A 12,934-nucleotide genomic window follows, 5' to 3' on the forward strand; every position below is an offset into this window, starting at 1 on the left:
CGAAAAGAAAAAAGGAACATGTCAACAACCTTCCAGACTGCCAAGCCAAGAAGATTCATGGGGGGCTGGTGGGTGTAAGAGAATTAGCCAGCAATTTTCTCCAGCTAAGATTTTAATCCAAGGGAAGAATATCGGGGTCATAATGTTCCCTGTTTCTTTGGTATAAGTATTATCAACCCTTTTGTATCTGAGCTCTGAGAAGAGCAAAGGTTATCAACATCTCTGCTTAAAAAGAGACTTAAGTTCTGCTGAACACAGGACATAAACTTAGATTCTTGAATGCTTTAGCTTTATTAGCTGCCCCCTGCTGTTCAACTGAGGCCTCAGCAAAATGATATAGCATTTTGGGAAAAATATACAGCCCAGTAACCCAAAACTGGAGGTTAAGATGGAAAAGATCTCCACTGCAACCATGAATTTTCCCTTGGCACTCAGATAGGTTGGAACAAAGGACAACCACACACTGCAGAAGACCAGCATGCTGAAGGTGATAAACTTGGCTTCATTGAAACTGTCAGGCAACTTCCTGGCTAGGAAAGCCACACTGAAGCTGACAATGGCCAGGAAACCCAGAAACCCCAAGACACAGTAAAACATAACAGCTAAACTTTCGTTACATTCCAGTACAATTTCTTCAGCCATTGAGTGCATGTCATAATCTGGAAATGGGGGAGAGACTGATAACCACACAGTACAAATAGCAGTTTGAAAAAGGGAGCAGGAAAGGACAATGGGGGTTGCCAGTCTTTTCCCCACCCATTTCCTCATCCTGGACCCTGGCTTGGTGGCCATGAAAGCTAGAATCACAATGGTGGTTTTGGCCAATATGCAAGAAACTGCTATGGAGAAGATGATGCCAAAAGCAGTTTGTCGAAGGAGGCATGTCAGTTTCTCAGGACGACCAACGAATAGCAAAGTGCAAAGGAAAGAGAAGAGCAGGGAGATGAGGAGAGTGTAGGTGAGGTTTCGGTTGTTGGCTTTAACTATGGGAGTATCCTGGTGTTTAATGAAGATCCCAAGCACCAAAGATGTGATGAAGGAAAAAGAAAGAGCAAACGTGACCAAACTGATCCCCAAAGGTTCTTCATAAGACAAGAAGCTTGTATCTTTTGGAAGACATGAATCTCGTTTATGGTTTGGGAAATAACCTTCTGGACATTCAGAACAGTCATCCATGTCTGAAAGAGGAACCATTTATTTATTGACTCATTTACTTATATATAATATTTCTTAGTCACTTTTCTCACTAAACTGATCTAAAACAACTTATGTAATACACTGAAATACTAATCAAGTAGTACTGGAAAGCCCCAAATGAGTGCTCTTGCTATTGATTTCACAAAACAAGAATTTGTCATTACTTGCATATTGGTTGGATAGATATACTGAACTCTTTTATTAATTTGTTTCTCTGAAGTGTGATTTTACACAGAATAGCATGCCACCAGAAACATAACTGAACAATAAGCAACTATTTAACTCTCACAGGCAGTAATCTCTGTATGTCTTGATTTGAATTTGATGGCCAATATATTGCCATACACAGAAACAAACTTTTTTTTTTTGGTCATGGCATCTCTTACCCTTCTGGTTTGAAAACTTCCCTTCTGGACATGGGAGGCAATCATAGCAGCAAAATGACTTCCCTTCCTTCTGGGTCCTATGATAACCTAAATGGCAAATGTCATTACACCGGGAAAGTGGCTGTACCTGTGTGGAGAATTATTTTAACTTTGGGTCAATATTTCTGGGAGATCATCTCACTGGTTGATCTACAAGGTCCTATACGTATTGATTATGGCTGTGCAGAGCTTTGCACATACCATGGACTGCGAAAAAGACAAATAATTGGGTGTTAGAACAAATTAAACCAGAACTGTCACTAGAAGATAAAATGATGAAACTGAGATTATCATACTTTGGACACATAATGAGAAGACATGATTCACTAGAAAAGATAATAATGCTGGGTAAAACAGAAGGGAGTAGAAAAAGAGGAAGGCCAAACAAGAGATGGATTGATTCCATAAAGGAAGCCACAGACCTGAACTGTTCAGGGTGGTTCATTTATTTATTATTTATTTTGTTTCATTTTTAAACCACCCATAGCGAGTAGCTTTCTGGGCGGTGAACAAAACAGGATTAAAATACAATATACAATAAAATCAGTGACGAACAACAGCAAATTAAACAAAAACATTAGATAGAACATATTGACATTAAAATTGAACATTATAATAACATTAAAATGCCTGGGAGTATAGCCAGGTCTTAACGTGGCGCCTAAAAGAAAGTACCGTAGGCGCCAGGTGTATCTCCTCAGGTAGGCTGTTCCATAGTTCGGGGGCCACCACAGAAAAGGCCCTAGATCTAATAACAATCCTCCGGGCATCCTGGTGAGTTGGTACCCGGAGGAGGGCCTTGGATACTGAACGAAGTGAACAGGTAGGTTCATAGCGGGAGAGGCGTTCCACAAGGTACTGTGGTCCCACACTGTGTAAGGCTTTATAGGTCAAAACCAGCACCTTGAATCTGGCTTGGAAACAAATAGGCAGCCAGTGCAAACGGGCCAGGACAGGTGTTATATGCGCGGACCAGCAGGTCCCTGTCAACAACCTGGCTGCCGCATTTTGCACTAGCTGAAGTTTCCGAATGGTCTTCAAGGTCAGCCCTATGTAGAGCGCATTACAGTAATCCAATCTAGAGGTTACCAGAGCGTGAACAACTGAGGCGAGATCCTCACTGTCCAGATAGGGGCGTAGTTGGGCTACTAAACGAAGATGGTGAAACGCATTCCGAGCCACCGAGGCCACTTGAGCCTCAAGCGACAAGGAAGGGTCAAAAAGGACCCCCAGACTACGAACCTGCTCCTTCAAGGGGAGTGTAACCCCATCTAGAACAGGATAAACATCCACCATCTGGGCAGGTAAAGAGCTCACCAACAATGTCTCAGTCTTGTCTGGATTGAGCTTCAGTTTATTAGCTCTCATCCAGTCCATTATCGCGGTCAGGCAACGGTTCAGCACATCAACAGCCTCACCTGGAGAAGGTGAAAAGGAGAAGTAGAGTTGCGTGTCATCAGCGTACTGATGGCAACGCACTCCAAAACTCCTGATGACCGCACCCAGAGGCTGCATGTAGGAGGAGTCCAGGGTGTCGAGCAATGTTCCCCAAGCACTAACTTCTGGCGACGATCCGTTAAGTAGGAGCAGAGCCACTGCCAAGCAGTGCCCCCAACTCCCAACTCCGCGAGCCTCCCCAGAAGGATACCATGGTCGATGGTATCAAACGCCGCTGAGAGATCAAGGAGAATCAACAGAGTCACACCCCCCCTGTCCCTCTCCCGACAAAGGTCATTATACAGGGCGACCAAGGCTGTTTCAGTGCCAAAAACGGGCCTAAAACCGGATTGAAACAGATCCAGATAATCGGTTTCATCCAAGAGTGCCTGGAGCTGGCCGGCGACCACCCGCTCCAAGACTTTGCCCAAAAAAGGGACATTCACCACCGGTCTATAGTTGTTCAAAATATCTGGGTCCAAAGAAGGTTTCTTTAGAAGAGGTCTCACTACTGCCTCCTTGAGACTACCAGGGACTACTCCCTCTCTCAAGGAGGCATTTATCACCTCTTTGGCCCAGCCGGTGGTTACAGCCCTGCTGGCCTTCACCAACCAAGATGGGCAAGGGTCATGGGCAGACATGGTCGCTCGCACCATTCCAAGCACCTTGTCCACTTCCTCGAGCTGCACCAACTGAAACTCATCCAACAATGAAGGACAAGACCGCGTTCTGGACACTTCAATGGAATCAACTGTCATAACATCAGAGTCTAAGTCCCGATGGATGCAAGCAATCTTGCCCTGGAAGTGCTCCGCAAATTTGTTGCAGCGGGCTTCCGATGTTTCCATAGTGTCATGAGGGCCAGAATGTAAAAGCCCTCGTACCACCCTAAAGAGCTCTGCTGGGCGGCAAAGGGATGATCTAATGGTGGCAGCAAAATATGACTTTTTTGCTGCCCTAACCGCTTTTACATACAACTTAGTGAAAGCACTCACCAAGGAATGACTACATCCGTCAGGAGTTCGCCTCCACCTGCACTCTAGCCGCCTTCTCTCTTGCTTCATTGCTCTCAGCTCCGGGGTATACCACGGTGCTGTATGAGCTCTGCTCCAAAGGGGGCGCGTGGGAGTGATCATGTCAATGGCCCGGGTCATCTCCACATTCCACAGGTCGACCATGGCCTTGACAGGAGTGCCAGTGCTTTCAGCCGGAAAAACTCCCAGAGCGCTCTGGAAAGCAACAGGATCCATAAGCCTCCGGGAGCGGACCAACTTAATAGGTCCCCCACCTCTGCAGAGGGAAAGGGCTGTTGTGAGTCTAAAACTCAGCAAGCGGTGATCTGTCCATGACAATGGAGTAGATGAAAAATACCCCACCTTCAGATCACCATCTCCATGACCAGTGGTGAAGATCAAATCAAGAGTATGTCCTGATACATGCGTTGGGCCAGTAGCAACTTGAGACAGCCCCATGGTTGGCATGGAGGCCATGAAGTCCTGAGCCGCCCCGGACAAGACAGCCTCGGCATGAATGTTGACATCCCCCAGTACCACAAGTCTGGGGGATCTCAACAATACCTCCGAGACTATCTCCGTCAGCTCAGCTAGGGAAGCCATTGGGCAGCAAGGTGGGCGGTACACCAATAGTATTCCCAATCTGTCTCCTTGGCCCAGCACAAGATGAAGACACTCCAAACCAGTCGCCGTCTGGACAGGGTGCTTGGTGAGAGAGAAAGAACTCCAATAGACCACAGCAACCCCGCCTCCCCGGCCCTCAGATCTACCACAGTGCTGCACCGAATACCCAGGTGGGAAAGAGCAACTCCTCTCTGCTCACCCACCCAGGTCTTGGTAATACACGCAAGGTTGGCGCCCTTCTCCACAATTAAATTGTGGATAAGGGGGGTTTTATTAACAACCGACCTAGCATTTAAAAGCAGCACCTGGAGATCCGAGAGCTGGCTGACAGTACAACCAACAGTCCTGTGGATACGAGGAGAACCGGAACAAGGTACAGACACAACTTGTCTGGGCCGAGTTCCCCTTACCTGGCACGTTCTCCTCCCAACGCCATACCTCCCATTACCCGTCACAACGTTAATTGGGCCCCCCGAAAATCTCCTTGCAATGTTCAAGGCATGTTCTCCCAGGCACATCTTAAAATAAATCTAACACAACAGAACACTTAAACAACATAAACACAAACACACACACACACATCCACTCAATCTCATTCACACAACAACAGACAAACAAGCAAACAAACATGACTGATGCTCTTGGAGGTCACTGATTCATAGGGTCGCCATAAGTCATAGTCGACTTGGAGGCACATAAGAACAAACAGACTCTCCAATCTGGCCGATCAACCCTGGGTAGAACTCAGGGACTCTTCACTCCAACTCATATCCACTCCCAAATAAGTTGGGGGATGGGACTAATTGTTAATTAGGGGGAAACCCTAACTGAACATACAGCCAGGAGGGAGCAGGAAGTAGACATTGCATCCCCTTCCCCATTCTCAACCAAGAGTGGGTTTCTCAGGGTGGTATTTTGCAAGATGCTTTTAACAGCTGATGAGCCAAGGGAACGATCATGTGGTTCTTTTGCATTGGCAAGCTGGAGGAAAGCTCCCTGAAAAACGCCACCCTGCATGAACTCTCCCTGTGCTCATCAGCTGTTGAGCCGAGGGAGTGATTGGGCCCAATGCTGGTTTGCAAGGGGCTTTCCTACAGGAAAGCGCCTTGCAAAACACCACCCCACACCCTACATGATCACTCCTTCAGCTCATCAGCTGATGAGAGGAAGCTGCTATCCTACAGGGCAGCACTCAGGTAGGAAGGAGAGCTATGGCTGCCGCTTCTTCCTCCCTGATATCCCCCCCCGACAGCCTTGGGTTGCTCTTGCACATCCAGTCCAACCCATAGCAATTCATGGATTCTTGAACCCAACTTGGCCATAGTACAAAAATGTCCGAATGGGCCCAATTTTGTGCGGGCCTTGGCAGAATCCAGTTTACAACCCTAATATTGATTTTGGCCTGGCAAAATGGCAGTCTTCCTAGCAATGATGATGTAGAATACAGTGCTAGAACATCATATTTGGTATGCAATAGGCTTTGGAGAAATCCTTCACCGTTTTTTTTTCTTTTTTCCAACATCATAATTGTGTCAACCAATTCTGTCTACCACAACAAGACTTACTGACAGGAACATGGTTGTTCCAATGGAATGTTGTGTAGTTTGCTGTAGTTTTCTGTCACTTGAAGAAATTTGCTGATGTTGCTTGGCTATATTTTGTTTAGTTTTCATCATTTTATTGTTTTTTACAATTCCCATGAATATTTACTTAACTGACAAAACACAGAGACAGAACACCTTAGCTAGTTGAAGGAGGAACCAGCTCTTAAAAAACAGGAAGATGATTTGATTCACTTCAAAATGTGTACAGACCCTACCTGATTAAACATGCTGGGCCACACAATGGCATCCAAAGCAGCAGTGAACAGTTTGTCTTTTGGAGCAAACGGGTCAATCTTTCCAAATTTAACTCTCAGAAAGGACTGATTTGGGAATGTGACCCAGTTGATAAGATCAAATCCAGCTACCAATTCCCCATTTTGGTCAAAGGAAATCTTTTCTCCAGCACTATTGTTAAATGAGACCTTTGACAGATAATGATGGAGCTAAATTTGAACAAAATGAAAGAGGGAGCAATTAATAAGAATATTATAGAAGATTTATTTATTTAGAAGATTTCCAAATCTCTTGTTTAAAAAAAGTCATAGCTAAAATCCATAAACCAATTAAAAATACATACAATCATAAAGTATGCCTACCTCCAATCATGAATTTACAACTTGGGGAGAATACTTCAAAAAGTAATGATCTAAAAGCCTTATACATTCATACCCAGATTCATAGAATACTTTAGGACTGATCTCCTTAGATACTAAACTGCAGATGTGATACATCAAGTTCTACTCATTCTAAACCCTGTTGCTGCACACACAGATATAAGTTCTCTTGTTTTGTATTCCCAGGACTTTACCTGCCATGGCTGATGGTTCAGAAGCTCCTGTCTTCGACTGTCTGTCCTTTTTCTGTATTTGAATTTAAATGAATGAATGGCATGCAGGGAATGTGCCACTGCATAGACAGCATTGTAGACACTGTAGCTGTGGCCAGTCATCCGCATTTCAAAAACCGAGTCAGGAAGAGTTTCCAGCTTCTCCTCCCCAGTACAGGTTTCTCCAACTTTCGTATCTGAGATGGGACTAGAGAAGACGCAATCAAATGCCTGTTGCCAGAAATCTCTGATAAACCCATCTTCTTTTTCTGTTGTAGGGTTTCTGTTCTGAAGGAATTTTTGGAATCCTGATACTTGCATTGAGTGTATTGCAAAGGATATAGCACCATGAAGGAACCCTATGTCCCAATTTCTTTGGAAGGCAACTGATGTGAAATCCATTTGTGCTGTCATAATCCAGATTTTACTGGTTTGGTTCACTGGTATGTCCTCATATTTTAAAATCACAGGGAGCATTCGCAAAAATAACATCGTTTGAATTTCACCATGCAGGAGCACAACAGTAGCTGTGCTTCTCACAATAACCTTAGGTATTTCAAGTCCTTCTTCCACCATGTCACTGATGCCACTGGAAAAAGTCGCATGTGGCAAATCTTGAATGAAGTCAAAACATATTCCATTTTGAGAAAACATGGGAATCACATTCTGTAGTAACCTCTCTCCACTCTCATCATTCATAAAGATCACCCCAATCCACGTCCATCCAAAACCCAGCAGCAATTGCAGAATCCCCCTATATTGATGGACCCCATTTGGGAACATCTGATGGAAGAACACTCCTTCTATTCTGTTATTTATCACTGGAGCAGAGCCATATATAAGCTAGGGATAATAAACAGAACTAAAGACAAGATAACAGATTTCCAAATATGGTTTGTGTTTGAAGCACTTGAAATTTGTGGTGATTGTCCCCACTTAACTGAAATTTTATCCAGATTTCAATCTGTGTCTTTTAAGACTGCAGTTCTATATCAACCTATCTTACCATATATGCTCTATTGAACACAGTAGGACAATTCTGCATAGACACAGATAGAATGACTCAGTAAGAGTATCAATGCAAAAATCAGATCCCAATGTTTTTCAGTCTATGAATGTTATGACATTACCAAAGCCCAACAGTTGGAAATACTTTGTTGCAGATGATTCTCCTTTGTGATTGACTAACTGCAGTATTAATGACACAACTAGGAGAGGCAGTGGGAGTTTGAAGCAGCCTGGACAGAGGCTGGAAGGCTATTGGATGTAGATATGGAAATTGGGATGGGGGATACATTTGTGTTCACAGTTTAATGTGAATCCACTTTATGCACACTTCTCAAACTGATGTATGAACCCAAACTCAGCTAAACTTTGGAATTCACAGTTTTCTGAATTATGTGATGTGGTTTGCCAATCTAAAAAATGTGTACATTAGTGAAACTAACATGTTTATATTAGAGGGAATGCTTTTCAAAAATGAATATACTTGGCAAAATCATAATGAAAATGTGTACCTTATGAGAAGTGTGCACAAAAATGCCTATGGATTTTTGTAAAACAAATCAGAAACAGATACAGAAATTAGGCAAACTAAGGACTGGAAAAATGTGAAACTAAAAGAAACCGAAATGGACAGATTCTTCCATATCTATATGGAACAGAACTAGAGCTTCATTTCTTCCTGTGCATTGCTATGCTGATGCCTTCTCCCAGGACTCATAAGGCTAGAGATAGACACCCAAAGCATTGTGGACTGCATATTATTGGAGTGAGGTCTACATTGCTATTGTCTAATTTTAGACTTGTGGTGCACTTGTTATAAAGGTACTACCACCACTTTAGTAGGAATTACAGACACCGTTCCTTATTCTTCACATAACTTTTTGACAATGTATTTGTTAACTGTTTTACCCCCATGCAGTGAGCCTCTGTGTGACAAGCAGTGGTGCCTGGTGCCCTTTGGAACTTGCAGGGTGGAAAGCAGAGAGTGCAATGGTAGGTGGAGCCAGAGCCAATGACAGGTGGAGCCAACTAATTCTACTTATGTCCCCGTGTTCTCCCTGCTCAGTTTTATAAGGACAACACTGAGACTAAAGAGGAGGAAACTGGCAGCCAGGATCAGTGGTAAGTAAGAAGGCCAGCAGGTGGGAGTTGGCTGAGGACAAACTGAGGTTGGGGCAGTGCCCCACTTGCCCTAAAAGACCAGCCTCCACTAGTTAAAAATACCTCCATGAGAAAGCAAGAGTTAAAACTGCATCAAAATATGAAGCACTTCATAGTAATAAACAAACCAAGACAATAAAATAAACAAATGTTAACACTAGGAGAATGGATGGATGGATGGATGGATGGATGGATGGATGGATGGATGGATGGATGGATACTAAAAGACTCACAAGTAAGTTAAAACACACTGGTCGCCATCAGTTCACCAGACACAGAAATCAAATGAATAACATTATATTGTTAAAAGGCCTGGGAGACCCTGCGTTCTAGTATTATGTGAGACAGAGAAAAACATCTCTCTGTCCACTCCAAAGCAATGATGGCTTTAACAGAGGAGTAGACAAATTCATGGAAAATAATGATGGCTATGCTTTGCCTCCATAGGCAGGAGATGAGAGTGAGCCCCTTTCTTCCATGTAATAGTGTTCAAGGGTTTGTTTGGTTTGGTTTTGCTTTATCCTTTTGTCAACTCAGCAAACAATCAAGCTTACCTGTGGAATCTTGTACATGCACAGGATGGTTGCCATGAAGTGGCACAAATCAGAATTAGGTCCCCCAAGGAAGGCTATTGCATTGTCCTTGACATCACACTTGTAGTTTGGGATAAATCTGCCCTGAGTGGAGAGAAGTTCTATTGTGGCCAGATAGGTCCACCTTGCAAAGAAATGGCTATTAGAGATGTGGAATCCCAGAGAGAGGTTGGTTAAGATCTGTGAATTTTCATTTATCTCCTTTACAGCAAAGATGAAGGCCAGGATGTGCTGGTAGTTCTGTAGCTGTACTCTGCAATGAGATTTACATGCTACATGACTACATCCGCTTCCAAATATGGCTTGAGCTACATTTCAGTTCACCATCAGCTTACACAATAGATTGTGGCTCCTGTGTCTGAATGGGTTAATATTAACTAGATATCGAGCTACTCAGCTGTATGGCCTGTAGCTGATATGTGGAAATAGAACTTTGAAAGATGTCCTAAAGTTCCATGTAATCGGGCACTACAGTTATAAGAATACTGTTTTAATACTAGTCTACATATCAACTTGTCTATTATTTTTACATCATAATTTCATAGTGAGTGATTAGCTCACTACTTCATCCAGACAGAAAAGCTATGCAGGTAGGGTTTTTTGTGTCAAATTGTGTTTGTGTGTGTATATACACACTGAGACAGGGTTGAAGTGCATTTGCTCTTAGGCATAGCTTATCATTTGTTACATTAGTTTGTGAATCAGGCATTCATTTGGGTACATTAATATAGTACTGATGTACATAGCCATCATATCATTTGAACACATTTTGGTTGGATTCACACTGTACATTTATTCCACTATTATTCCACTTTAAACAGTCATGTCATGGCTTCCCCCAATGGATCCTGGGAAGTGTAGTTTGTGAAGGGTGCTGAGAGTTGTTAAAAATGGAAGGGAACTGCCTTCAAGAGCTGTTAGGAGACCCCAATTCCCCTCGCAGGCCTGTAGTTCCAAGAGTTCTCTGGGAAGAGGGATTGATCGTTAAATTGCTCAAAGAATTGTAGCTCTCTGAGGGGGATAGAGGCCTCTTAACAACTCTCAGCACCCTTCACAAACTACACTTCCCAGGATTCTTTGGGGGAAGCTGTGACTGTTTAAAGTGCAATAATAGTGGAATAAATGTATGGTGTGAATGTTATCTATTGTGGCATTAATGTTTGTACATTAATCTCCTTACAAAATTTTTGCTGCAGTAAGTTTCAATGTTTATTTCTACTTAGCTTACAGCTTTTATTTGTAAGGAAGACAGAGGCCAAGACAGCCATCTCACTTTAAAAATAGATGCCACCACAACTATTCACCACCAAGGCCCTATTGATGCAGATCCCCACAATTTGGCAAGCTTGTTTGGGGGTGAATCAGGCTACTGCTTACAGATCAGCAAAGCACCTTTCCCAGGGCCCCCTCTAATCTGGGGAAGGGATTATTGAGGCTACACTTCCACCTGTGATCGTATTACATTTAAGTCAGTAAGAAATAGAGTGAGGGAAAATAGCTGCCATCTCATAACTAACACTGGAACCACTGGAAAGAAAGGATTATGACAACGGCAGCAACCAGATGGGTACTATGCTTTTCTCAAAAGTGAGAGAGCTATGCTTGTTGTTTACCACTTAACTTAATGCCTGCCAGACCAGGAGCCTGTGAAGATTATCTTGAGAGAGGTAGGATAAGTTTAATGAAATAACTCCATACACAAGGTCATCAATGGGTTCATGAGAAGGGTATGTCTTGAAGTTTATCGGCCTCGAAAATGCGTAGAACTGAGAAATGATGCCTGAAATGATGATATCTCCTGGATGATAATACTTGTGAAGAATATGAAGACGGTCACTGTTGGCACAACTGACTGAGGCACTGCACACCACTGGTGGAAGCAGCACTAATATAGACACCAGGAATAACATAGTTTTATATGAAAATCTTCCTTCTGGAAACTAATACCCTTGTCATTTGCATGTGCCTGAGTACCAGCCTGAATTCAGTGGTGCCTCACTTGATCACACCAACAAAACCCTGTCTGTTTCTAGCCCCTGCACTGACTATACAGGGGACATTGATAGCATCCTTCAGTGCCGGTTCCTGTTTTGCTAGTGGCCAAGGAATGCCCTTGGGAATTGGGGAAAGAAGTAGATGTACCTATGTTTAACGAGATAATTAAAGGGGAGATAATCACAACCACAGAAGTACAGGGTCTGTGTGAAACTGCAGAAGAAAACAAATTTATCACACTTCAGCAGAAGTTGTTTGTGGGATAATATGAGTTGACATTTAAATTTAAAATGAAGTTGTGATACATTTGTAATAATAAACATAATTTTATAGATATAATGGGTTGCATCCAGTGTTAGTCCTACTGAGAGTAGACCCATTGAAATTAAAGCATCCAAGTTAGTCATGTCCACTAGCATCAATGGGTCTACTCTGAGTAGGACTAGTTTTTACTTATAACCCATAGTTTTTACTTATAGCATACTGTATGTAAACAGTCTTGCATGGGACATGTACTCTGCCTGTTTTACATACTTAATGTTCTTTTGATTAAAATAATAAAATATATTTACAAAAGAAAGAAAAATGAATGCAAGTGGTTTTCAAGTCCTCTGTTTGCAGAGATACCATTAATTAATCAGAGGTTCCAACAGGGGCCAGGTTTCCCTCCCTCCCTCCCTCTTTCTAAATAATTAGAATGCTTTAAAATCCAAATAGAAACTTCACTTGCCATGGAGTGTCCAAAGTCCTTCCATTTTGTACTGCCATGTTATGAAGAGCCCCCACTACATGTGTACTCTGGTACTTGTTCTCTGTATATGGATTGAAATAAGGCCACAACTTTATTAACTTCTTTTTAAATGCAGACTGGTTACCAAGATGAGACTTCTGCTTTAGACAAGTGAGTGTAACTCTTCCATTCCCTTCACAGCGCACACAGCATATTCATCTCACCAGATCATTTCATCTTGGAGAGAGTGAGGCCATCTGGAACCAAGGGGGCTTCTCTCCTTAAGTTCCCTTTGGCCTAGTGTTTGGTTTATGTAAGCCTGCC

General features: G+C 42.9%; 1 protein-coding gene across 1 annotated transcript; it reads right to left on the reverse strand.

Annotated features, from left to right (window-relative positions):
• Positions 1-267: 267 nt before the first annotated feature.
• LOC133367326 (vomeronasal type-2 receptor 26-like) lies at positions 268-11,795 on the reverse strand. The gene is made up of 6 exons (XM_061591428.1): positions 11,584-11,795; positions 9,847-10,024; positions 7,109-7,969; positions 6,516-6,743; positions 1,584-1,710; positions 268-1,178 (listed from the first exon to the last, which is right to left on the reverse strand). The coding sequence occupies exons 1-6, from the start codon at positions 11,793-11,795 to the stop codon at positions 268-270; spliced, it is 2,517 nt and encodes an 838-aa protein (XP_061447412.1).
• Positions 11,796-12,934: the final 1,139 nt, after the last annotated feature.

The sequence above is a fragment of the Rhineura floridana genome, chromosome 11, assembly GCF_030035675.1.
Source record: "Rhineura floridana isolate rRhiFlo1 chromosome 11, rRhiFlo1.hap2, whole genome shotgun sequence".
Taxonomy (NCBI): domain Eukaryota; kingdom Metazoa; phylum Chordata; class Lepidosauria; order Squamata; family Rhineuridae; genus Rhineura; species Rhineura floridana.